Source organism: Stigmatopora argus, chromosome 22, assembly GCF_051989625.1.
Source record: "Stigmatopora argus isolate UIUO_Sarg chromosome 22, RoL_Sarg_1.0, whole genome shotgun sequence".
NCBI classification, from domain to species: Eukaryota; Metazoa; Chordata; class Actinopteri; order Syngnathiformes; family Syngnathidae; genus Stigmatopora; species Stigmatopora argus.
The window spans coordinates 6,629,013-6,654,561 of NC_135408.1; the positions used below are offsets into that span (position 1 = coordinate 6,629,013).

Consider the following 25,549-nt stretch of genomic DNA (forward strand, 5'->3'; position numbering starts at 1 on the left):
CGAGTTACAATTCCACCTAGCCTCAGAGCGCTTTGTTGTATTCCTGAGCCAATTATTGACTCTCCAACAGAAACACTTTAGAAAACACTTGCGCTGAGAAATCACATATTAACTCAACCACAATGGTAAGATTGAAGCCAAAGACCAATGATTTCCATAACAGGTGTGATCCCAGACACTTCACATTCCAACACCGCATGGAAAAAAAGAGAAATTTTGGGTGCACTAACAAGATCGTTCTAAACTATGAGTACCCTTCAACTTCATAATTTAAACAGACTTTTAAAAATTATTCAAGAGTTAAAGGATGGACTAAAAAGCTTCACGGTGCCACCTTGTGTCTAAATCTAGAGCACTAAGAAACGCAAAACAAACCACAAACTTGTTCTTTAGACACTTTTATTACTTTTTTGACAAATATATATGCTTTTCCTATCAAGGAGACATTCTTTAAAAGCTAGGTTTACAGCAAATTCAGTTCTGCAACATGTCAGAAAATGGGGAAGAAAAAAAAAAAATCAACAGAACATGAACAATTAATTTCATTGCGTGCACAAATAAAGGAAAAGTGTGACATTTAAACGCCAAATAAAAAGTGGTACTGATGACACCCTGGGTCATTTTTGGTAACGAGGACATTGCTGTCATTGTTTTGAATGCCAATGGGAAAAGTTTTATGATACAATAATGAAATAACTGTTTTGCGTCAAGGCACAACAAGAATCCAGAACGTCAATGGGACACTTTTTTTTTGTTTTGTTTTTTAAACTCCCGGTCCACCCCACTCGTTATGTTGGTCCCAACGGACAGTAGAGCTGTACAAACGACAGGGAAACTAAAAGATATATAAAAAAAAAAAGAAGAAAAACTCGGTTAATAGACTTTCAACGCGAGGGGAATCCGTTCAATCAATAATATACAGAAGCAATGTTGATTTGAGAACTAGAGAATTGAGTCGTCTGGAGTACGGCCGGCCGGCGCCGTCTCTCCGTGTTCGGAAGACCTGCGTTTATTTTACAGAGGATGTAGGTCAGCGAGCCATCGCTTTTCCTGCTGTAGAAAGTCCTGTAAGCTTCGCTTTCCCTGCTTGAAGTTGCTCTCCCTTCTTGAAAACGGCAAAATGACCTGGAGTCGCAAGAGAGTTTCAATATTACTAAAACTTCGGATCTGCGAAATCTTCAGCGTGTCGAGAACGGTGGTCGGAAGGTAGCCCGCCATGGGGTCTAACCATTTCTCCTTCCACAACTTCATCTCATCTTGAAGCGAGGCCTCGTCCGGCAAGTCTTCCTTGTACAGACGCGGCGCCAGAGAGCCGAGGAGGCCGCTTTCCACTTTGGACATTGCGTAAGGCACGATCTCCAGACACCTGAACGTGTCCGTCACGTTTTCGGTGAAGAGGTCGCCGATTTCCGCTAGCGTGTGCTCGATAAACTTCCTGCTCAGAGCGTCTTTGTAAAGCTCGCTCAGAGGCTCCAGGAGCACCGAATGCAACAAGGGGAGGTGCAATTTGGACGCATGCGCAACGGCTTCCTCAAACCAGGCCTTGTGATGTGTATCGATGTCGCTTAGCAAATCCCTGAGAGAAGCGGTGAGATCTGGCAAACAATTCATACCGAGTAACATGTCCAAGGGCTTGCCCTGAAGACACTGGCTTAGTTTTTTAGTTTTGCCCAAGACGTGTCTCAGCACCACCAAGGAAAGGATGAACTCAAAGTTTCGGATGGAATCAAAGAAGAGCGCCGCTTGCTGGCGGTCTCCCGTACTTCCCCGATGTCTGAGCTCGTTCAGGCAGAGTAAGACGGCTTCGATAATCTCGACCATGACCTCGTACATGTCGTGACTCTTCTCCCAATTTTTCATCAGCATGTCCCTCAGCTCATTGCCCTTGGCCTCATTGTTGTGAAACACGCGGAGGATCATCTCTTCTAGCTTGTTCTGCCGATCGGCGTCCTGCGTGAGCCAGTGTAAGATGTTGGCGATCTGAACGGTCCTGTTGGCCCCCGCTTCGGTCGGGGAAGACTTTGCCAGCCAAACGTTGAGGGACAAACCGTAGCTGACCGTTCTTATTGCCTGAGGATATTTCTTGGCTACCGCTACGCTCACAGCTCTCATCTGAGCGCCGACCTCGCCGACACTCAGCGAGGCCTGTCCTCTACAATATGCCATGTTTAGGCCCCATTTTTCAGAGAGGGTGGTCTCGATGGCCTCCAAAAGGGCATTGCAGTCTTTTATGAAGGGGATGAACGCTAACGTTTCTTCACATTGGATATCTTCTTTGTTTAAGTACCTGACGCACAGAGGGACGTACGTTTCGCCCTCAATCTCGACAGTCTGTTCCGTGATGATTGTGAAAAACTGAGAATCCCACAGTTCTTTGATAATTTCTTCACGCAACAGCGGCTCGTAAAAAGACACGGGCTGCCTAGGTCCTTCGACCGTTTTCCTAACCGCTTCCGTTTCAGTAGATTTCTCCTCTGCGCTCGCGCACTGGTCAGATTCGACGGTAGCGTCGTGTACCATTTGTGTGCCCTGGTTCACCGGCTTTTCATCCACTCCTGGTGACAAATATGAAAATATTACTATTGTGAACCAAATCACATTTAACATCTGTACTGATGTTCACAAGTGGAAGCCATACACTCCCTTGCAAATCCGTATTAGTACTTTTACATTTGTTGCACGGGTGGATGAAAAAAGTCTTCATGCAATTCAAATCAAAAGTCATTTTAATGCAGCATGCCAGCAGGTAGCGGGAGTGCTTTTCAGAACCTCAGTAAGAATCAGTAACCAAGGAAGCTGAGGCGAGGTCAAAATGGATAAAACACAGACTAGTAGTTTAGCGTGATAACTAAAACTAAAAAACAGAGTAAAACTTTTTCTCTGATGAAAGATTGATGACTCTCTTGGGAGGTTCTGCTTTTTTGAAAATGACCAGTACTGAAAGGGATTGTGTTTCATTTAAACTGGCTGGGATGGAAGGAATTCAAATGGGTGCTAATACTTGCGTTTTATAATTCACTGGGATGCATTTACAAATAGGCTGTCTCTCGAGAAATTTGTTGGCACTTACCCAAGTCCAGGTTTAGCCCTCTAAGATTTTCGGTAACCTGCAAAGAGCACAACTTTGATTAGGTGACACGCTTGGTTACCGATTCAACAGTGCCTTAAAATACTTTACAATAAAAAGAAAAGGAAAAAAGCAAGACCTGAACAACTAAGCTATGCTAACAGGATTCAAGTTCAATGCACAGTATAAAAAGATTTTTTTTAGCAAAGGACAATTTTAATAGATGCTGAACATAGGGCTGTAAATAAAGTATTTTGATATTCACTGGATCAGAATGGAATCTTTGGATTAAAAAGCAACTTTTACCACTAAACATCAAAACAGAATTTAATTCAAGAGTACGGGATGAATAGAGTTTAATCTAATCTAAAAGTAGCAGTTGATAAAATGGAAAAACATGAATTGTCGCATCATAAATGAAATCTCATGCCTGATTTGTGTCATTTCTGTAAATTACAATTTCTATTTATTGTTAAGAATTGTAAAATGTCCAGACCTTACTGAGAAAGTGAGCATAGTTAAGCAATTTTTAATGGCGGCTAGACTGTGAGAAAAAATAGAAATGTGGTCTGGCAATGAGTTAAACAGAGTAAATTGTCCATCCTACCTGTGTAAGACAAGAACTGCTCTCTGGACATACTTCAATACATTTGGCAATGACTTCAGGCAGCCTCTGCAATGCTGTGTTGTGAGAGTGGAGCATCACGTGAGCGGTCCGGTTTCCTTTGCATACAGTGTTCTTTAAAGTATCTCTCATCGAATTCAAAGTGGACTTCATTAGGTCACACTCAATGCTGACACTGGGCAGCACCGCCACTAGCCGAAGCAGCAAGATAACCGTCGGGTGGTTCTTGGACTCCGGGTGGACTAACGTTTCAGCGACGGATGTCGGAGGAGCGACATCCTGGTCTTTGTCTCTCCAGACTGCAGCCCAAGCATTGATTTCTTGCTCAAGTGTATCTGGCTCTGGAAGATCCGGTAGGTATAAATTGAAAGGTTTCTCAGTTGATTGCGGAAGAACGGGTTGCGGATTGCAAGATGGCAGTAGAGACAAGATTGACAGTGCTTTCAAGTGGTTGTCTGAGAAGTTGTACTTCATTTCATCAATCAGACCCTTCAGGAGGGGAATACTTAGACTTTCTCTGTAATACTCCTCCGGAGATTCATAGCCACTGCTCTCCTCAGTGAAGTAGACTTGATGAGGGGCTACCTTGGACGCTAGCTGAAACGCCGTTTCAAACCAAGTCAGGTGTACGGTGTTGACGTTGTTCAGCATTTTGCGGAGAGTTTCTATGATGGCGGGGATCTTTTCCACTTCGCAAAGAATGTCAGCGGGGTTTCCGCAACGGAAGACGGTGCTACAGTTGCGAAGGGGAGCGCAAGCGTTCTTCAGGATCACCAGCGCGACAATGAAATCCATATTCCTCATAGCGGCAGCGATAACTTGAGCATGCATCGACACGGAGCCTTCGGCATCGCAAGAGATCGCATCGAGGCAACCGAGAATGCCCTCTAAAGTGTCAGCGAGAATGTCAAAGAAGTCTTCTCTCTTCCTCCATCTTGTACAGCACGTTTCTGGAATTTCATCCAGGGCCTCCCTCGGCATATCCAACAGTCCGTCGAGAGCCTGCGCCAACTGTTCTTCGAGACGAGGCGCTCCGTCGAAGAATAGTAGCAAATCTTCCGTAATAGCCAGCATTTTGACTACAGAAGCACAAGAAACACCCCTTGCGAGCCAATATGCCAAACCACAGGACTCACTTGGCGTTACAGTACAGAGTGGATAGTTCTTGAGCAAGTCCAAGGACATTTTCTTCAGGCTTTGGTATTCTGAACCCAGGTGCATAAGTGCCTGTCCTCGACAGTGTACCATTGGCAAGCCCCAGGATTCTGTTAGAATTTTGGTAAGCTTACTTGCTTGGACGTTAACGTCACAGTCTTTGTCATAGGGCAAGTAACCCAGAAGCTCTACTTTTGGAATGGATTCTCGGACATACCTGACAAAAACAGGTAGGTGAGTCTCGTCAGCGATCTTTACAGGTTTGTCTGTTATAAGGGAGAAAAATGGAGATTCCTGGATCTCGCTCAGTAGGACTTCCCTGATTGCCTCTGTGAACAATGTGACCAGTTCTGCTTCGCTCATGGGCAGTGTACATCTGTTCTCTTCCTTGACCCAATGGCACATGTTGAGCTCCTGTGTGAAGTAGTCTCTTTGCTCTTCAGAGAGATCTACAATACTGGTGTTTTTTTTACCCAAGATTGCAGCCTGTTTGAATATTGTCAACAGACATTGACGGTTATCTCCAAGCTGTCCATTCTCATCTACTGGCTTTGTGTGCTGCGGCTCTTCCCTCATCTCAAAACATGGCTGAATTTCTGACTCATCACATTCCATCTTCAAAGAGGTGTCAACTACAAGAAAAAAAGCACAACAAATTTGCAAAGAAATAAATATAGAGTACATACTATCATGTCGGGGCAATCAAGTTATGGATTTAGTTGCCTTTAAAAAAACAACAACAACAACCTTACCTTCCATATTTTCAGAGTTTCTGATTAAACTTTTGGATTCCTTATCCTGCGGAAAGATTAAATGTCAGAATCTATTCAAATCACATACAGTAAACGACGCAATTCCCATTTACGGCAACGGCGGCTGTTTGAATAAACCTGTGCCGTTCCGTTTAGCAAATGCACTCACCAAACAGATACCCTCCAAGGCTTGCGGAGTGACCTTCAAACACTGGTTCACCATCCGGTCAAGATCTCTGTTGAAATCAGTGCTTACTTGTAGCACAGCCAAGCACAGGGACCTGTCTTTAGGATTGGTGTTCCTCAGATACTCTTGGAACTTGTGGTGGCGCATTACAACGCCACAGTCCTCAAGGGCTGTGCTAGGCAGTACAGACATAATCCTGAGGAGCGCATTGATGTTGCCAAAGTACTGCATGAGCGGCAGGCGCAGTGTGTCAAATATTGAATTTGGGATAGTCACTGAGGCAACTTTAGTCTTCCAAGTTACTCTCCAACAGCAAAGTTCCGTGGAGAAGTTGTCGGCATCGGGAAGATCGCTGCTGTACAGAGGTGGCTTTGATTTCAGGCTCTCAAACATGTAACTGACCGTAACCAAGCAAGGAACCAGAGAGAGGAAATTGAGAGCTTCTTTGTGATCTTCTGAGAAATGATCCTTGACAGCGTTGATGAGGTTATCCACTAAGGGCACGCTCAAGCCGTCTTTATAAAAACCAACAGGCTTTATTAAGCTGTCCTTTGGCAAAGAGTTTTCAGGCACTTCTATGGGCACTCCTAGACTTTGTGCAATCGCGCACGCCTCATCGAACCAGTTCTGGTGGAATATTTTCAAATTTGTCTTTACTCGGTTCAAGGTGGCCACAATTCCTGTGATTTGACATAGCTGAAAGGCTGCATTGAAATGGTCCCTCTGAAGACCGGCGCTCAGCTCTCTGGTAAAAGACGAGGTGTTCTTTAAGACAACGAGAGCGATGATGAATTCAAATTGCTTCAATTTGTTCAGGAGTTCTTCAGCTTGCTCGGATACGTCAGCTTTCCACCGCTGCGGGTTGGTCTTCACCTTTTCCAGACACTCGGCGAGGGGCTCCAGCATCTGCACAAACACCTCGTAGGAATCGTGCAGTTCTTGCCAATGAGAACAGTACATGCCCTGCAATTCCTGGACCTTTTCGTAGCTCTCCCGAAGACCGTAGGCAATCACGTGATCTAGCTGCTTTTCTAGAGCTGTCCTCCTGGCAAAAAAGAGCACCACCTCTTCAAATGTGTCAAGCGCTCTTTTAACAATGGACACCGGGATGGATTTTGACCACCACGTGTTGAACGAGTAGCAAGAGCAATGGGTGCTAATGGCCAGGGGATATTTCTCCTGCACTTTGCAAGCGAAAGCCTTCAGTTTGTAAGAAACGTCACCAGATCCGAGGTAGGCCTGACCTCTGCAGTTGGTCAAATCCAGACGCCACTCTTCCGTCACCGTTTCCATCAGACGACGCACCATTGTGTCGCAATCCAGATCCGCTTCTAGGAAGCCCAGCAACTCCATTCGCATGACGTCGGCACTGTCCACAAACCTTAGGAAGAGCGGGAGGTAGTCCTTCTCCCCCATCTTAACCACACGGTCGATGAACAGCGAAAAGAAGGAACTCCCGACTTCCTTGAGGATTCCTTCTTTGACTGCGCCTTCGCACACGGTAAGTACTTCTTTCATTTCAGACTTGGTGACATACTCGGCTTCTCCATCTTGAGCGGGAGAAACCTCGCTTTGTTTCCAGCTTTGGCTGTTAAACGCCGCCGTCACAGACGCTTGCAGCGCCGACTTCAGAGCTTCTCTGTCCGTCTCGGCACACTTCATCTCAACGAGACTCTCGGTATCAATTTCCTGGTTCATTGGCTGTGGTTCGCCTTCAACGGTTTCTTTTTCAGCATGGTTTCCTTGGCTTGCCACTGTGATCAAATGGACGCAAAAAAACAAATTCAATAACAAAGTCTGTACAGCAAGTCTATGCCCGCCACTAACTGTGAAAGAGTAAAATGCTGTGGGTACAACAAAATTTAAAGAAAGTTGTCAGTGGCCATTGTTTAGCTAAAGTGCTGTAAAATTGTAGCTTACTAAGCTTAAGGAAGCTTACATAAGCACAGTTTTACTGTTGATCAAAAAAAAGTGTCAATATAATTCTTTGCTTGAACAAATTAAATGCATACCTATCTTTTTTAAATTGTTTTCCATATGTGTGGGTTGGTGAACATAGTGCATAGTAAACAAATAAATAAAGTTTTTAATGGGGAGAGTGCAACTATTACCAATCGACCATTTGCACGCTGTTGTTACCTTTGGATGGGTTATCTTTAATCTCTTCATCCTGTAAAATATGCACACACAAAAAATGTAAATATTATTAAACCATTGATATAATGGGGCAATTCTCATCCAAAAATACTGATGGACTCACAGCCTGTAACATCTGCAGAATGTCCGGATGCTTCTGGATGTAGGAATCTACCATTTGCTCAACATTAATATGCACATCTTGGTTGACATAGACATAGGCGGAGCTGGATTGTCTTTGGTCCTCCGGTGTGTCTTTCAGGTAGGCGTGGCATCGCTCCAGTACCATGTGGTATTGCCCATAAACATCCGACTCTGCATTCACACATGGCACCGTGCCCAGAACCCTCAGCAAACTCTGCACATTTGGGTAAAACCCAATGTCTGGGATCTTGAGGGTGGCGAAGACGGTAGTCGGCAGAATCCTGCGCTTGCTGGCGTGCCTCCACTTCACTTCCCAGCAACCCAACTCTTCATAAAATGTGTCGGGTCTCGCAAGGTTATTCAAATTTGCGTCTGCGACCTTATCACGACGAATGCTGAAATTGTGGTCAGCCATATAGGACGGCACCAAAGACAGCCACCTCAAAATTCTCACCATTTCCGTACTGAAAATTCGCTTGACTTCCGCCACGAGATACTGCAAGATAGGCCGGGCTAACGTTTCTCTGTAAAAGTCTTCAAGCGGGGTATCGTTGACATCTCCGTGTTCAATCTCGGGTTTGATGACTTCAACGCCGAGCTTCTTGGCTCGACCCACCGCGTCGGAAAACCATTTTCTGGTGAATATGGCAATGTCTTGCTGATATTTGCTGACCAGTTTTAAGGCATTGGAAATGGTGTACTGCATTGTGGTGCTCATGCTAATGATTCCCTTGAGACTCGAGTTGAGGATGCTGACGCAGCAGAGCGTGTTCTTGAGAACCACTAATGTCATGATGAAATTGAAATTCCTCAGAAGCGGCTTTAGTTTGGCCATCTGCTCAGCGGTGTCTTCATCTACCTTTGAAATCATTTCATTGATGCAGTTTAGGAATGGCTCCAAGATATCCAACATGGTTTGGAAGGCATCAGTGCCACATTCCCAATTCGCACTGATGATTGCCTTGATTCTCTCCACTTCGCCCTTAACATGACTGTATGTCATCTGGATCTTCCCTTCCAGTCTTTTGTATAGCTGAGGTGTGTTCCTGAGGAGCAGGGCCACCTCTTCAACGGTGTCTACGATATCTTGAATGCTTGGTACAGGCATGCAGCGAATGATCCATATGTTAAAAGCATACGGGTCGCTGGGCGATAAAACCACTTGGGGAAACTCCAGCAATATTTTGCACGTGAGGTCTCGCAGCGGCTGGCACATGCCTCCGGTGACTAGGTACGAGAGTCCTCGGCAGTGCTCCATTCTTAAGTTCCACTTGTGTCTTAATTCTAACACGAGATGATGAAATAGATTGTCTGCATCCAAATCGCATGGGAGGAAACCGACAAGGTGTTTCTGTGGGAACCCGTCCTCTGTCACCGATCGGATGAAAATTGGAATCTGTTCTTTGCCTTCTATCGCGGTCACATCTTGCAGCAGAATGGAAAAGAATCGGGCATGTCTCAGGCTGATCTGGATCTCCTCTCGCATTAAGCTCTCACTAAACTGGAGGATTTCTTTCTTATCAATTTTTTCCACGCAGATGTTCTTCAGCGAAACCTGAGCCCTAGATCCACCAGTCGACTCATTTGTGTTGATGTTGCTACCGTTTATGCTGAATCCGGTCAGTGCCAGAATTTCCTTGAAATAGGCGTTAAGAGTATCTTTAGCTTTAGTGCCGCTAACATTCTTTTGAGCTTGGTTATCTTCTTGTTCAGGGACAGTCAAGTCAATATCGCTAATGTCTTTTGCTTCAGTATCTTTTGGTGTTTCTATATTTTCTGATAGAAGGGGAAAAATAGATAAATAAATTTTGTTTAGGAAATTTCTTATAAACGCTCACTATGTAATGATGAAAAAGATTCAGTTTTATGTCATGATTGGATTTTTTTTTACAGGCAATTTCTTTTTACCTTTTGTCTTCTTTACAGAAGGTTCCTCTTCCACCTATTTAGAATAATAATTAAGATCATTTAAATGGTTGATTAAACTTTTGGTGATATTTTGCTTAAGTGACACACTTACAGGGCTTGCTGCACGTTTCCTGTTGCACGTCGATTCATTATTGGGAGGTACAGCAGCGTCAAAAATGGTTGGAATGGCATCATCATTCAAGACACATTCTGAAGCACTCTGGGGAAAAAAGCAGATTTTTGCTTTAATTGAAAATAGATTTTTTTTAAAACACCAAATAAGTCTCAAGTACAGCCTAAAAGTAAATAGAATCTCAAATAAAACAGCTAAAATAAATGTAACTTTTGGCATATCATTTATTTCTCCTATAACTGTGGGAATATTTTGTCTTCGTTTGTTTTTTAAATAGATCAATATATTTTTTCATGTTGCCATAACATTTTTAGTGTGGTAGAAGAAAGCAGTATATATCTTATCTTAGACATTATCAAATTGTATTTAGATATGTGCAGTACAAACACTCTGCTGTTTTATAAATAGATTATACATTGATTTAATGTCTCACTCTACCTCATGCCACCCAGTGATGCTTGTGATTAGAATACGACAAATACTTTAAAGCTAAACGGATCGTAGTTCGATGATCAAGCCAAAAAGTTCATTTCTCACCTGCTGACAGATCGAAGAGGGCTCAAAATGTTTTGCACAAAGTTTGTAGAGTTTATGGAGCTCCTGTGGAGGTTGTGATGCCAAATCTTGACGACAACAGTTCGTCAGCCATGTTTTGCAGCTAAAAACGGAAGAAAAGCATGATCAGAAATTTTTCATCAAAGATAGCTTAATACATGAATCAGAGTAGGTTTCAAATTGAAATTCAAACAATATTCTCTGAATCTGTTTGTTGAAGATTTTTAATGAAAATGTGGTTCAATATTCACAATGTGATAACTCAGCACAAGTGTGGAGCAGTTTAAAGAGTCAGTAAGGTCTTCTTTATAATCTTTAAGTTTGATTTTTATATTTCGTCCACATATCAAAGGTGGCTAATTAAATTTAAAAAATAATTCTAAGAAGATTTACGGGACTGTACTAAAGAACCAGCCTTGTACTCCGACTGCAGATAACTTGAGGTTAGTGGAGCAAGAATACATTTTGACCATGCCACTAAATCTATTTTTTAATAGTATGAGTAAACTGGTGGAAGGCGCGCAGTCATTTTGAAATTGCTAAGCGTCTAGGTTGCAAATCGAGTAAAAAGAAAATACATGTATTTGCTAAATTATGAACATAAATTAAGTTTTTAAAAAAATGCACTATGAGGATGTTTAAATTAGCTCAACGAGTTGATCCTTACTACGCGATCGCGCTGAAGCGGTAGGCGTCGTTTGCAGAACAAAAAGTTTCGAAACATCTTCCTTTCATGTAATTTGGTCACGATGATGCATACTGCAAGTGAAAACACCACCAAAAAAATGATTCTGATCGTTTGGTTCATTCACTCCACTGATAAAGCATGAGTTGACTTTCATCCACGGGGAGTTTTTAGGAGGGTGGCGAGTCTGCGCCATTTTCAACCGAGTTGACACAGTGAGCCAACATGATGCTAAGCTAACGAGAAAGCTAAGAGCAGATGGCTAAATGCATGTTCGAATCATCACACACGCCCCACGCCGCACTAGAAGAGCCTTACCGCTCCGGATCCAAGGGAAAACTAAAAAGCGGAGTGGTTTTATCGGGATCCTCTTGCTGGTAGTCACAGTTGGCGGCAGCACAGCAGTTCGACATTTTGGATAGCAACCTAGCTTGATAGCTAGCTACTTGGCTAGCTTAGCTGGCTAGTCCACCAAGGCGAAACCTGCACTAGAGTCTACAGACTCATCCCCCGGCGAAAATGTGCACCAGCAACAGTTTATATGAAAACAAATCTAGTTAAATGTATTTTTGACGGGCGAAGACTCGGCAACTTCCATTCTTAAAAAGTTGATGCTGCGTGGTGATCCAAAGAGTCGCTGAGAGCGTCAATAGAAACCAGGAACTAAATACTGCAGTGAAACAGGTTAACCAGCAGGGGGCGGTATTGCCTTCACCCCATCGACGCTGTTTAGACCCCATTTTATCAGTGTTTCCCCTTCCACTTCATTAACAAATGATTGTGATTCCTGGAATCATAGCTCCAGTTTTTGTGCGCATGTTTGCACGGATTTTCACCATATTCTAACCCCCCTAGATTCCCCATTATTTTTTTAAGGAATGTTGCTGGAGGCTGGCTTCAAAACAAATTAAAAAAATCCATTCTAAAACAATGGATTTCACCATCAAAATAAGCCCTGTGCAAACTTTGAATTTGGACATTGTAGCTGCCCGAAGCTTTATGAAAATGTTTTGTATATTTATTGTTTTAATAATTGTGTATTATGTACATATAATTATTTCAATATACCTGACACTAACTAGAAAGTAACATAATGTAAATGGAAAGTTACAGTATAAGAAATAGAACAAAGTGAAACATTTTATTCCCATTTTCACAGAATGCATACGGGCCATCATAACATTACAAAACATATAAAACGTGGGTGTCTCATAGTAGTCAAAGCATATAATTTGGAAAAATGTTAATCTTCTGATTAACATCTACAAGATAATTCCATCAAAATGACCTCCACTCAAATGGTAAAGCGCATGATAAAATGTCTAAGATCCTAAAATGTTTGTACTCAATGTTGTGAAAAGCTCTTTACATTCCATGTAATAAAAGACCAATACCTTAACATTGATTTCATAAGCGTGAATAATCGGAGGATGAGAACATTTAACATTTTTTTAATGCTGCCCCAGTTCTCAGAAAGTAGGTTTAAACAAAACTATGGAGCATCTTGCACAACTGGGTATGTTGTCATATAGACGTCTACCATGGAGTCCAAATCATATCCCACATCATTGTTTACATATAGAAGAGCCAGGCTCTTTGATTTAGCGCCATCCGGGGTGTTTTGCATGTACATCTCGAGGCGCTTGTACGCCACATCACATTTGCTATCCGCAGCAAAAGTAGGCAGGACCCCCAGTAGTCTCAGGACTGCTAACATATTTGGGAAGAACTTCACATCAGCCTGCTGCAGTGTTTCCTGAAGACTAGTGATCAACACATCTCCTTTGCCTTTTTTATTCCATTTAACCCACCAACAATGCAGCTCGGCTGTGAGGGAACCTGCGTTAGGGATGTCATTTTTAAACACCAACATGTTTTCTTCATCGGGCTGAGCGGGCTTGTTTTGTTCGATGACGGCGGGGACCAGCGACAAACATCTCAGTGCTTTCAGGTGGTCGTCGCTGAAAAGTTCCGAGACTTCTTTGAGCGTATGCTTCACCACGGGCACGGACAGGTGGTCCTTGTAGTAATTCTCTGGCTGAGGGGTTCCCAATTCGGACTGATGCTTCCTCAAGAGCGAGCGGGGAAGTTCTGCGGGGATCTCCATCGTCGCAGAAAGGTTAACGGCCTCTTCGGTCCAGAACTCGTGGTACACGTCGATATTGTCGGACACTTCTTTCAGAGAGTGCAACACGGCTTTCAAACTGCCGGCGGCAAAGTAGGCATCCGTTGCTTCCCCTTGGATGTTCTTCCCAAATGCCCTTAAAAGGATCATGGTGTTCTTCAGCACAACCAAGGCCATAATGAACTCAAAGTCAGACAGAGCTTTGGAGATCTCCAAGGCGTCATAGGTGATTTGATCACTCCATCGCAAGTCCTCATTGTCATGGACGCTGTCCACGCACAGCAGCAAAGCTTCAAGAAGCTCCAGCGTCACCTCGAAGGCATCGTGGTTTTGGGTCCAACTCTGGGAACAAGCTTCCTTCAGTTCTTTGGCCTTCTCTTCTTTGTCAGGATGAATGACTGAGATGGCGTGCTCCAGCTCCAGACGTAGCAAAGTAGACTGGCTGAAGAAGGACTCAATTTTCCGCAATGTACACATGACAAGCTGGACTCCTGATAAAGCCATACTATTGGCCAGGGATATGATCAAAGCTTGCGTGGGTCGAACCGTAAGCATGGCCATTGGATACTTCTCCATCAATTTGCTGGCAAAGGCTTTTATTTTAGCGTAATGTATCCCGGAGCATGAGTGTGCTTGGCCTCTACACTGCTCCATGTCCAAGCCCCAGTCATTGATCATTTCAGAAAGTAGTCTCTCTGTCAAAATGTCCGCATCTCCGTCGAAAGACAAGAATCCCACAAACCTCTCGTGCTGGTAGTTTGAGTCATCCACATAACGCAGGAATACGGGCAGGTACCATTCATCCAAAATCTTCACGACCTGGTCAGTTATGAGTGAGAAAAATTTGTTTTCTTTCACTTCCTTCATTAGCTTCTTCCGGATACATCGTTCACACACTTTGATTAGCTGTTCAAGCTCAAGTGGCGAAAAGGCTTCTGCATTTGCCAGATATTTCTTCATTCCTTCATCTCCACAACTCCTGCAATACTCTAGTAATGCTTTAAAGTTATCTACTCCGGTCGTGTACTGTTCAAGACTTTTGGGTCTGGACACCGGAATGTTTTGCTCTCCTAGCAAAACAAGAGCTTCAAATAATGACCGCAGATAGTCTTTGTATAAGTCTACAGTGGAAGTGATCTCCGCGTCGTCCATGTCCACCTCAGGTGGGGAGCTTTTGATTTCTGCAAAGGTGAGGTTAATTTGATATCATTCTTTGTGTTTGGAAAAAAATAAATAAAAAAAGAACACAAATATTGACTTACTTTTGCTCTCCTTTGTGTTTTTGTCTTCATCCTTTGAAAGTATATAAACATGCATGTTACACTGATATGTGGTAATTGTATATGTTTGATTTGTTTTCATACATACCATCTCTTTACCACGCTTCACTTGTGGGGGTTTGTTGGGTTCATCAAAAATTGTGGGTACAGCATCATCTGTTATCACCGTAACTGGGTCACTCTGTAAAAGCAAAGCCACCTCAAAAATGTTCAATGGAATCTAGTGATTCAATATGATGAAACGTTGTGTTAATATTAATACTACAATTGAAGGAGGCCAGAAATTGTCTATTTGGTTTGGTCGTCATCAATTGACTTACACTATCATCCGAATTGTCAAAATGTTTTGCACAGAGTCTGTAGTATCTGAAGAGATGGTCTGGTGATTTGTCCTTTAGGTCATCCCTCTGGCATTTTTCCACCCATATTTTAGACCTATGAAGATAAATATGTGAGAAGGTGACAACAAAGTTAACAGTTTAACCATCAGACGCTACATTTACACTCAGAAAACAGCGTCGCCGTTTAAGATTCGGCTTACCTTTCTGCATCAAGCGGAAATCTAAAGAGTGAAAACAAATCCGATTTTAAACTAGTACAGTTAGGAGCGGCGCATTGATTCTGCATTGTCAATTTATTATTTGAATTATTTGAAGGAAGGTAGCAACTCGCGCTAACTGCAACGCTCAGTTCTATTGCACGCTGAGTTAACTTCCGGATATACGCAATTTTAAAACATTCAATTGCCTGTGAATTATAAATGCGTTTGGAATATCAAACGCAGTTAAATGTATTTTCATTCGTTATATTTTTTGTAAATAACACAAGTATTTTATATTATTTCTGTCAATAACAAAACTCTGAATAAATTCTATTTTATTTTGAAAAGCACATCTCGGAATCCGATATGCACAATGCTAAGCTTTACTCAGCTATTTTGTAAACACGCTCTCTTTGCATTTTCCCATAAGTCATAGCGATATTTTCAAATTTAGAAATGATCGTGAAAAACGTGATCTTTTTTTTGTTAAAATGACGATTATTGGTTCTGAATCAGTCAGGTTGTCACTTTAGGTCGCACAATGGTGACATTGTTTACCGTAAATATATTGTCTTGTTGTTATGACTTGAAAGGGGGATACTGTTTACAATCATAGACCAAAGAAATAAAGCATTATAACAAAAATCCAACTCATTTTTTTTTTTTATTGGTCCTTCAAAATTCCTAATTACTGAACGGTCCAGTAATCGTGGAATGATACTTGGTTTAAAAAATAATTTGAATTTTACAGCATTCGTTCGCCCTCGTTCCTTATTTTGCCTTATTTAAATCTCCCTCCTCTACCACACCCGAATCAAATGACCAACTCATCATCAAGATGTCCAGAATCTTGATACCGATCCAAATTATTTGATTCAATGTGTACCCCTGTTTTGGCGTATCTCATTGGTCAATATAAGCTCTCGCGTGAACGCCCTAACCAATAAGAGCGCAGTGGTGTGCAAGTCAAATATCAAACAGTTTCGGCAATCACACGCAGATTCCTAAAAGTCTTGTTTTGCTTCAACGTGATTATCCTCCGTTTCCAACAGATTTAACTCGAGGGTAAGTTGTTTAAAATATCAATTTCACTATGCAATAGTTTTAAAACAAGCGATTGGTGGTCATGACAGCTTTAAGGATATCGTTCATAAGCCTCGATCCCTGATTCCTATGCTTATTTACTATTTTCCTTTGTTGTATTTGTTCATAAGTTTTACTTGAGATCAAAATCGAACTAGTCCATAAAAGGTCACAAGAACTAATCTGAAATTGTTGTATATTTATTCACAAGTTTTATTTGAGATCAATATTGAACAAGTACAAAAAGTCACAAGAACTAATCTGAAATGATGATGAATTTGTCTCAATTGATTTGATACTGTTTTTTTAATTTATTTTTTGGGGGAATCTGTCTATTTTAGGACGGACCCGTCGTGTTGGCATTCTACACCATGAATGCAAATTCAAGAAATCCATCCACTAGCAATGCAAGTTCATTTGTCCTCTTATCGTAGACTACTGGGGGGGAAAGCATTAATCCAAATGATATAACATTTTATTTTAAAGTCTCGTGTATCTTTTCAGAGAAACAAGGAGAATTCAAAGCCCAACCATGGACTCGGGTTGCTCAACAAAAGCAACTTCCCAAAGTCAGGGTCAGCTGTTTCAGTCCAATTTAAAAACCCTGAATTGCCGAGAAGGAACAATTCCAGTAAAATCCCATCCAAAATACCCCTCAAAAGCAGAAAGTTAGTCACAAATACTACCGGAGCAACTTCATCCAAAATTGCCCTCGGCATCTACAAAGGTAAGATTGTGGAGTCCAAAATCGCATCCATTTGGAAGTCAAGTTCAACTGCCGGCTCCAGAAAAACTACAGTGGCACCCGCCAAACCAAAGATTGCACTTACTGATGATACGAAGAAGGTCAAGAAGCCTCCTGTGTCAAACACCCTCAGTCGGTGCAGTTGGAGGACTTTGGAAACTGCTGAAGAAAAAAGGTAAGCATCGTTGTATTCAAAACTAATGCCTATTTTAGCTATCGTGTCAAGAGGTATGCTCAATGCCCCCCCAGAAAAAAACAAGAGGCATGGCAGGCTTCCAAGGGCAAGACTCTTAAGAGACCTGCTATGATAAGCGTCAAAAAAGGAACGATCACTGCGAAATCGGCGCCCCGTTGTCACGGTGAGGCAAAGCCGAAACAAGCGGCCCAGAAAGTTCCTGAAACGGTGAAGACGGAGACTCCAAATATGAACCTGTTAAAAAACTCGTCTTCAGAGTTGCCTGTTGTTAAGGATGAAATTGATGGCGTAAGTAAAGTTAACTATTGGAGTTTATATACAGTTCTACTATGGTGGAGTTGCATTTACTTTTCTGACGATTCGGTTCTTTATCGTGCTTTTAGGGTGTTGTGGACCTATGTGATGCCATGGACAACATGCAGATGCCTTCATGCAAGAATGGTGAGTTCAGTTGAAAAGTACCACTTTTCAAATTGTTGTTTCCCCCCACCCTTTTTTTAAAATTCAAAATAATTGTTGGCTTGGACAGCTATCCCTGTTAATGGCAGACATGAGCTGAGGGGCTCAAAAAGAGTATTTTGACTATTTAGGCCAAAATCTATAAACGATGATTGAAATAAAAGGTATCCACTAATTTGATCATCGATTAGTTGTTGATTTAATCGTGGCAGCGTAAATTTATACGTCTGTAAACATTTGATATGCTAAGGCTCAGATTAAGGCAATTTGGATGATAAAATGTCTGCTCAGGTCATCTCATGCTAATTTTACTGACATCATGCCGTTTTGTTACCAGGACTCCTACAGACCAAGAAAGCGGAAGTACCTGTGGAAGACAAACGTGCACAGGATGTGCTTAGAAACGATATTAAGGAGCAATTTGAAGATGAGGATGTGGAAAATGTGCCACAGTTGGATAACGTCTATGTTATCAAATACAATATAAAGACAACACCTTATTTGCAAAGGTAAGTTCTCATCTCCAATCATGGAATGGCCTTCTCGTGTCGGACGATGGTAAACTTTTTCTGTGTGTTTTATTCTAGCGTTAAGAAGACAATTGAAGGTGAAGTCCAAAAAAGCGGATCGCGGAAAAAAAGTAACATCAAAGATTTGAAGTTTCTGACACCGGTGCGCCGTTCCTGTCGCATAGAGCGCAAATCAATGCACCTGCCGTCGGGCCTGCAGGATCCTGACCCGTGTTTGTCATCATTGGCTGAGCTAGGCAAGCTGGATGAGGATTGCAATGCTTATGTTTACAGAAAAAATACAGCCATTTTGCAAGACTGAGTCGAAATTTAAATATCCGTGTGAAGGGCCTTTTATCTCTAAAGGCTTTTTCAAAAAATATTTTATGGGTTTGAATTTTCTGTTTTGTCTACTAATTTTGTTTTTATCTGAATTGTTGTACATACCCCCTTCTAAATAACTGTTCAACTCACTACAATAAAAACAATTTTGACATTGCTCAAATAATTTTTTGTTTGCATGAAAGCTTGAGTCCCAGCTTGAGATAACTGGTGAGAAATGATGTTTAAGAGTAAGGTAGGTAAAAATGAACTAAAAGGCAAGTATTTACCATGCATTTTTGCAGCTCCTTTGAAGTTACTGTTAGGCTTAGTCGTTTTCATTTTTGGATGGAGGTCCTGTTTGAGGATATTTTCCTGCAGTGCCATGATTTCTTTGATGGCTTTGACTTCTTTTAGCTGAAAATGTTCAGAAATTTGAAAAAGATTGTTTTTTTTCACAAAACAGCATATATACTGGTTTTCCAGGAAAAAAAACAATCCGTGGGGTGAAATGAAGCAAAAAAAAAATCCCTCAATTATTGTGACTTTACTTATTGCAAATTCACTACTTTGATTTTTTTTTCCTGCTATTAATTCTTTTATTTTTACTTCAGTGCAGAGTTCTAGTAGCAAGAGTGGTTACCGCTGTAACTTGGCACTATAATTACAAATAAATAACTTTGTTAATTTTTCGATTATCGCGGCCATGTCTGGTCTACATTAACCACAATACGTACAAGATTAAATTTGCAACATACTAAAAAGAAAGTGAAAGCACTTACCATTCGCATGTATGAGAAGTGTAGAAGGTCAAGAACAATAATTTTTAGAATTTGCCTTTTCCATTTGGTACAAACACCTATATTAATGCAAAAATAACTAATTCTCTTTACCAATGGTTTAAAAAATAAATAAAGGACACCATTTTGACCTCTCCCATTTAATCCTGCTTTTTTTTACCACATTGTACAACTGAAAAGTGCTCCAATGAACACAACTGTCCTTTGGTCAAATGGTCAAAATTAGGCTCCTTCAGATCGCAAATTACAAAATGTCGACCCTTTGATTCCCCATGAGACATTTTATTATAACAATAATAAGAAAAAAAAGCGATTCTCACATACACACCCACACAAATCTCTTTGCAATGTTATTCCCCAAAACATACTGTATGAAAAAGCATTGTTGTCAAACTCATCTGCTGACCACAGGGGAAGGTGTTCAGTGCCGTGTGCAAACAGGGTGTTTCATTGTCTTCAGGGAATTTATGTTCTTGAAAGTCCACGATTGTCCAGATCTTTAACCTATAAGTAAAAATTTATGGTCATGTCTGGTTAGCTAGTATGTTGACAAAATGAGAGAGTGCTCTCTCAGTAACAAGAGAATAAAAAGCCTATAGATATCATGATAGAAATCTGTAGCTCATTGTAAGTGTGACAATCTTGTCTTTTTTTTGAGTGAACTGGGCCTTGGCAGAAAATGAATTAGCATTTAATATCCTGATTAAACCTTTCTTTCACTTTAATGGGTGGGTTTGTGTCCAAAATATGGTCTGCTATCACTTTAAAGTCACTTGCTGTTGTATTGTAGTGGAGTGTGTTAGTTCTGGTTGAGATCCAAACGTTCCTGACAAACTATTCCAAAATTGAAGTCTGCGTGCGTATTCATTCTCGTAGAGAAATAGAACTTGCGCTGCTGTATGAACTTTCTACCAGAAGAGTATAAAATTGCTCTAGTTAAATAGTCAGATCTGTTTCACCTTTCCCAAATTTGGCTATCAAAAAGAATATATGCCTTTTTTTTAAGACACAAAGGAGTCTTACCTTGTATATCCTAACAAGCCAATGTTCTGTCGTGTAGGCCTCTTCCAACACATCAAGTTCAAAGTCTTTATTGCCAATTTCAGCATTTCTCACTCTGTCATAACCTGGTGGGCGCTCTGAAAAAATTACAATTACACCTCAATGTAAATCAAGTCACTTGACTGTACCACTAAGATTCTATTGGAACTGACAAAACTTGACTCACTGGCTTCCGTGTAGACCTGGCCGAAGCGGTAGTAGCACATCTTGTACATGAGGCAGTTGAGCAAGACAGGCGAGCCTTCACGGTCTACTCTAAACTCTCCCGTGGGCGTGTAGTAGTCATGCTCCTTGATATGCTTCCCGGTGTCAGTGCTACCCCCGATGCGGACCATCCACAGAAACTTGTTGATATCTGGGGGAAGTGATTACACAAAAACATAATTTTCCACTGACAAGGAAGACCGGTTGGTTGCCTTGACGTGCGTGATATGACTTTTGTGAACCATTCTACAATTGGAGGATATTTTGGCTTCAAAATCAACGTTGAAATATTGGATAATATTAAAACATCATTACAAGAGGCAACAATGAAGCAATAACTTATGAAAATTTAAGTTTAAAGCATTTAAACATTTTTTAGATTTAATTTGGTCATGTGACTAGAAGAATGTGAACCATTTTCGTTATTTGGCTGTGCCATAGTTGTAACGTACCATCTGAGGAATAACCTGTAAGTCCTCCAAAAATGACTAGAACATAACTAACATCCAGCTCCCTCATAATCTCGTAGGCTCGCTCCTCAGTAGACGCCATGGCCTAAAGAAATTGGAAAGCCCATCAGGGATCTTCTCGTGATCACGGACGGAACCTCTTTCTGGTTTCTGAGCTCACCTGTCCAACTCGAGAGATATGCGTGTTGTTCCAGGTGTTGTTGTCTACTAGAATGGTTCGGTTAGCCATAGCTGTTATCTGATAGCCATAATCCCACCATGACATGACTTTAGCATCCTGGAAGGAGAAAACTCAATTCAGATTCACAAAGAAAAGGCAAAAAAAGGAGCTTGGCACCAGCTCTCCAATTCACACATGCTGCTCGAAGTTTTGGATACAACTGACCTCTGGTGTGTTGTGACGAAGCCAGTAGTAAGCCTCTCTAAAGTCATCGAAGATAATACGACTGCCATCTCCGCCACGGGCAGACAGGACAATTGAAGGGGAAGAGTACGCCTCGCTTGTCACCCACGTAGAGTGGAAGGTGTATGTTATTAAGAAGAAGGCCATGACCAGAATCATCCCGGAGGCAACCTTTCAGAGACAAAATACGTCTGCCATCTTTTTCTAATTGAGGAATGACTGCAAATGAAGATTAAATGCAAATATTCACATGCTTTAAGGTTCCCTCTATCATTAACTACTGCCAACTCAGATGAAACCCTACTTCGTTTTTAATGGGGTAGGTAGAGTCTTGCTGCTTCTTGCTCTTTTTGTCTTGCCTGCTGACATCCAGATTCTTCATGTAGGTAGTGAGCACCTGGGACACGCCGATGCCAGAAAGGATGCACATGACGGGGGCTAACACCAACATCAGACGGACCTGGAAAGAGGAGGAAAAATGACTTTTGTGCTGGAAACTGGGCATTAAAGTCATTCAAATCTGGGATTTACCATAACAGCTGAGAAGTACATGCTGGTCACGCCATACATGATGATGAAGATCCTTGCATCCGATAAGTTGTTGAAACAGTAGTAAAGACCGACTGTGTTACAAAGAGAGCAAATGTCATGACAACAAGTACGGGACTGTTTCTCCATTTGGGGTTTTCTAGTTGCTTTTACAAATTTTAATTGTTTAGTTTCATGGACTTTTGATTTTTTTTCCTGATAAATGATGCAATCGGTTAAGATCTTTCTTTCAATATCACATTGGCAACAAAATCACCTGGCTAATGAAATGTTTTGTACTTTCTAAATAATTAAATAAACATGAGTGATCAAGACAATCTTGATGTTTTACAGTGTTTTAGTACTGTTAAAAATTTAATAAAGATGTTTTTTTTTTTGCATCATTGCTGCATCGGGTATTAGACAAAAGTATATTTTGGCCATCCTGGGAATAGAACTATCACAAATCCCGTCATTGACTCTAATGTGAGAATGAGAATTCAAAGTGTACACTTGCCTGGGAACATAAACACAAGCAGCTGGAGGTCAAAATAATAGGAAGACCATGTTGTGGGCTGATGCTCAGAGACCGAGGCGATTATAGGGATGTTGTTTTTGGCGTAGGAGGGGTCCAGCAGGGAGTAGAAACGACCAGTCCATGGCGATATTTTTCCTGCGGGAAGCACAATCCAGATGATATATTTTACTGATTCGGGTATCTACTCTCGGCGCCGCTTTTGAACCTACCGGTTAGCATGAGAACAGCGCCCACAGAAAGGAGGAGAAATCCCACCAGAGAGATGACGCTCTTGAACAGCACCTCGAATTGCTGAGCATTGAGTTTGCTGCGTAGATAGTCCACAAAGGCATGAATCTGGCACAAGCCAAAGACACCAAAGGCTGCCATGTGCTCTGAGGACTGCACCGGCTGGCATTGGGAAGAAGACAGACCATATTTGATTTCACAAGGCCATTCCTCAGTTTACTTCTATTATTAGGAACTTTGATTCCATTTTATTCAAAGGGTTTGGGGTGAATGTGAGTGTCAGGAACAAGTTTCAAACTCTACCTGGAAACCAACAAAGGAGATTTGCATGGACAGGATGGTGCCCAAACAGTAAACTGTGCAATATGCCACGTAGATTCGGTGAGAAAATCTTCCAGTCAGCATCAGAACCAGGACGTGGAGGGGAATAAGGTTGATCAGGAACACGTAGCCACCCCAGGAGGAAACCTGCACAAAATTACAAAAAATTAGTAAACAGACACCTAGATGAAAAAGGTACTTATAGTAGTAGTAGTAGTAGTAGTAGTAGTAGCAGTATCTTGTGTAAAATATAAAAGTGTGTCAAAAACACCTGAGTCATGCTTGTTTCATTCATTTTTTTGTAAATATTTGAAAGTTTAATGAAACAATCACTTATGTGAAGTACAATATTTGTCATATTTTCTAAGAAAACAAGCATCCTATACTTCAACATGTCGAAATCAGATCAGTCTTGGAATCTACACCCGAAAATTTGTTAGAAACAGCGGTCAGACAAAAATTGTGATCTTAGTGTCATGGCTTAGTTTTCAATGAATCTTCAATTCTCAAAACAAGAGCAGTTAGAAGGGGGAAACAAATATGTCATTAAATTGCATCGGCTCACCATATAGAAATAGGCCAGGGCACATATCGAGGACCAATACACAGATCCAGTTTTTACAGCTTTGATCCACATGTAGTACGTCAACAACATGCAGAAAATGGCAATTCCTAAGTAGGGTAGACAGAGGACATTCAACATTATGAAGAGTCCTCTGGAATTTCTAATATTAGGATGTTTGTTATGCTTTACCTTCATTGTCATAGGAGCCAGCCACAGAACGGGAGATGTAACCGGGTACCACAGCAATCATGGCTGCAGCTAAGAGCCCAGCACCAGCATCCTAGCCAGAAAAGACTAATAATCAACTAAATGTCGGTATGTACATAAACACCAACCAACTCACATTTCCTCCACAAAACAATAAAAATATAAAAGATTTGTGCAACTTCTCATTACCTTCAACTCCTTGGTGAAGTGATAGGTGACAATTGCTGTGAAGGAGGAGAACAAAGGAGCCAGAAAAACACAGACATTTCGGATGTCGATGGTGATGTGGAAAAAATGTAAGAGGTGGTAAAGAGCGGTCGAGGTGATCATCAGTCCTGGTGAGAAAGGGAAAAGTAAGTAAACATGGTAGATATTTGAATGGTGAAATATGGTATTTTCTCTTTCCCACCAGGATAAATGGTGCCGCCAATGATCCTCCCAAGTGGATACCACGCTCTGTCGTCAAACCAGTTGTGAAAGTTGTAAAATCCCTCTTCTGCTAGGAAACGCGTCGTACGGTAGTTGAAATACCTGAAAATGACACACATCGGTAACGTCATTTTTACGGAAAATCAAACATTGCCAGCCCTGAAGAATCACTTACGGATCAAACTCATGGATGACACTTTCAAACCTCAAGACGGAGAAGAGCCTGGTAGAGAATGCTGAAGAGATAACTGTTACTGAGCATGGCTGTTGTTTACATATTAATTACATGCATGTAATAACGGCACTTGCAGAGGATAGCAGCCATAGAAAGGATGAGTAACTTCAGCAGCGTGTCCTGCTTCTCATAGGACAAGCGTAGAAAGCCCAGTTTTGTCATTGTGGCACTGGTGGAGACAGCTCACCAAACTAAAAGAGACGACAGGCAGTGTAAACGTACATCGGGTCGAAATACTTCAATTCATCTCAAAATTGGAGGAAACTACTTCTCCAACAGTCAGGCGTCCTACCAGATAAGGCCACGCGCAGTAAAGCGGTGTCAGGAACAAGGAAACGCCTAATCTTGGAAGCTTCTCCAGAGATTTAGGGCTGTTCTGTTGAAAATACACGTGCACATATATTTTTAAAATTTACCAAGTTATATTACTATTCTAATCTATGGCCATTTTCCAGGGGCCATCATCCGGGAGGGTTTTTCCCCACTGCCAGGTAACTAATCCTTGCATAATCGTACAGTAACAAAACTACATAGCATGCTTAATTAAACCTATGCAAAATCAAGTCCCCACAATCCTACATATGCAATACCTCAGTTTGTGTTTCCACCTCCTAGGAGTGCAAATGCTGCTAGCAAAGCTAAGCTACTCATTTATTTTATGTATACGGCAGCCCGAGAGCTCATCCGAGTATTGTTAGAGCAAGGAATCACTCCCAAGCGGAATAATAAGCTAATAAAATACTTGCTTTATATCGTAAACATTAAATTCAATTGTTAATGTTGAATTAATTCCTTACCAGGTCCGCTCTTGTGATTCATACGTGTTAAGACAACCAATGGCATATCCCCGCCTCCTACTGGCCACGGTACGTTCTAATTGGTTGAGCGTCAAACAAGTGTGATCATTCCTGCCTTTGATTGGCTCTACAAGCTGTTAGTCAAATTTGTACAAC

The 25,549-nt window shown here is 41.5% G+C and overlaps 4 protein-coding genes across 6 annotated transcripts; 1 reads left to right on the forward strand and 3 right to left on the reverse strand.

Moving 5' to 3' along the window:
* Positions 1–382: 382 nt before the first annotated feature.
* LOC144068143 (uncharacterized) lies at positions 383–12,009 on the reverse strand. Of its 2 annotated transcripts, none has more exons than XM_077592429.1 (11): positions 11,666–12,009; positions 10,645–10,765; positions 10,087–10,194; positions 9,975–10,008; positions 8,047–9,842; positions 7,926–7,956; positions 5,769–7,540; positions 5,600–5,645; positions 3,675–5,479; positions 3,071–3,107; positions 383–2,555 (listed from the first exon to the last, which is right to left on the reverse strand). In XM_077592429.1, the coding sequence occupies exons 1-11, from the start codon at positions 11,758–11,760 to the stop codon at positions 1,015–1,017; spliced, it is 7,386 nt and encodes a 2,461-aa protein (XP_077448555.1). In that variant the 5' UTR covers positions 11,761–12,009; the 3' UTR covers positions 383–1,014. The 2 variants fall into 2 exon arrangements, with proteins under 2 accessions (XP_077448555.1, XP_077448556.1); XM_077592430.1 differs by lacking the exon at positions 11,666–12,009 and adding an exon at positions 11,330–11,448.
* A 460-nt stretch (positions 12,010–12,469) lies between these two features.
* On the reverse strand, positions 12,470–15,498 carry thap12a (THAP domain containing 12a). Its single transcript, XM_077593164.1, has 5 exons — positions 15,294–15,498; positions 15,073–15,187; positions 14,841–14,933; positions 14,735–14,765; positions 12,470–14,653 (listed from the first exon to the last, which is right to left on the reverse strand). The coding sequence occupies exons 1-5, from the start codon at positions 15,377–15,379 to the stop codon at positions 12,840–12,842; spliced, it is 2,139 nt and encodes a 712-aa protein (XP_077449290.1). The 5' UTR covers positions 15,380–15,498; the 3' UTR covers positions 12,470–12,839.
* A 691-nt stretch (positions 15,499–16,189) lies between these two features.
* LOC144068271 (uncharacterized) lies at positions 16,190–18,784 on the forward strand. Its single transcript, XM_077592664.1, has 7 exons — positions 16,190–16,358; positions 16,718–16,783; positions 16,881–17,296; positions 17,371–17,605; positions 17,701–17,758; positions 18,114–18,285; positions 18,364–18,784. The coding sequence occupies exons 2-7, from the start codon at positions 16,748–16,750 to the stop codon at positions 18,605–18,607; spliced, it is 1,161 nt and encodes a 386-aa protein (XP_077448790.1). The 5' UTR covers positions 16,190–16,358; positions 16,718–16,747; the 3' UTR covers positions 18,608–18,784.
* A 746-nt stretch (positions 18,785–19,530) lies between these two features.
* stt3a (STT3 oligosaccharyltransferase complex catalytic subunit A) lies at positions 19,531–25,520 on the reverse strand. 2 transcript variants are annotated; one of them, XM_077592662.1, is made up of 19 exons: positions 25,394–25,520; positions 24,889–24,972; positions 24,671–24,787; positions 24,537–24,597; positions 24,342–24,463; positions 24,122–24,267; positions 23,915–24,005; positions 23,726–23,832; positions 23,143–23,307; positions 22,821–23,001; positions 22,591–22,746; positions 22,077–22,168; positions 21,850–22,005; positions 21,528–21,716; positions 21,303–21,419; positions 21,125–21,227; positions 20,635–20,823; positions 20,430–20,545; positions 19,531–19,910 (listed from the first exon to the last, which is right to left on the reverse strand). In XM_077592662.1, the coding sequence occupies exons 3-19, from the start codon at positions 24,756–24,758 to the stop codon at positions 19,872–19,874; spliced, it is 2,118 nt and encodes a 705-aa protein (XP_077448788.1). In that variant the 5' UTR covers positions 24,759–24,787; positions 24,889–24,972; positions 25,394–25,520; the 3' UTR covers positions 19,531–19,871. The 2 variants fall into 2 exon arrangements, with proteins under 2 accessions (XP_077448788.1, XP_077448789.1); XM_077592663.1 differs by lacking the exon at positions 25,394–25,520 and adding an exon at positions 25,187–25,352.
* Positions 25,521–25,549: the final 29 nt, after the last annotated feature.

What these genes read in the sequence shown, in the direction of transcription:
- LOC144068143 (XM_077592429.1), bottom strand. Translation starts at nt 11,760, where the DNA reads ATGTCGAACTGCTGTGCTGCCGCCAACTGTGACTACCAGCAAGAGGAT. An exon ending in TTCTGCAGATGTTACAGGCT is followed by an intron (nt 7,957 to 8,046) that starts GTGAGTCCATCA and finishes CATATTTTACAG; the next exon opens with GATGAAGAGATTAAAGATAA. An exon ending in GCAGTTCTTGTCTTACACAG is followed by an intron (nt 3,108 to 3,674) that starts GTAGGATGGACA and finishes TGCTCTTTGCAG; the next exon opens with GTTACCGAAAATCTTAGAGG.
- thap12a (XM_077593164.1), bottom strand. Translation starts at nt 15,379, where the DNA reads ATGCAGAATCAATGCGCCGCTCCTAACTGTACTAGTTTAAAATCGGAT. An exon ending in TGAAGCGTGGTAAAGAGATG is followed by an intron (nt 14,766 to 14,840) that starts GTATGTATGAAA and finishes ATACTTTCAAAG; the next exon opens with GATGAAGACAAAAACACAAA. An exon ending in AAACACAAAGGAGAGCAAAA is followed by an intron (nt 14,654 to 14,734) that starts GTAAGTCAATAT and finishes TCACCTTTGCAG; the next exon opens with AAATCAAAAGCTCCCCACCT.
- LOC144068271 (XM_077592664.1), top strand. Translation starts at nt 16,748, where the DNA reads ATGAATGCAAATTCAAGAAATCCATCCACTAGCAAT. An exon ending in GAAACTGCTGAAGAAAAAAG is followed by an intron (nt 17,297 to 17,370) that starts GTAAGCATCGTT and finishes ATGCCCCCCCAG; the next exon opens with AAAAAAACAAGAGGCATGGC. An exon ending in ACAACACCTTATTTGCAAAG is followed by an intron (nt 18,286 to 18,363) that starts GTAAGTTCTCAT and finishes GTTTTATTCTAG; the next exon opens with CGTTAAGAAGACAATTGAAG.
- stt3a (XM_077592662.1), bottom strand. Translation starts at nt 24,758, where the DNA reads ATGACAAAACTGGGCTTTCTACGCTTGTCCTATGAGAAGCAGGACACG. An exon ending in TTCTATGGCTGCTATCCTCT is followed by an intron (nt 24,598 to 24,670) that starts GCAAGTGCCGTT and finishes TTATCTCTTCAG; the next exon opens with CATTCTCTACCAGGCTCTTC. An exon ending in TACAGGTTATTCCTCAGATG is followed by an intron (nt 20,824 to 21,124) that starts GTACGTTACAAC and finishes CACTTCCCCCAG; the next exon opens with ATATCAACAAGTTTCTGTGG.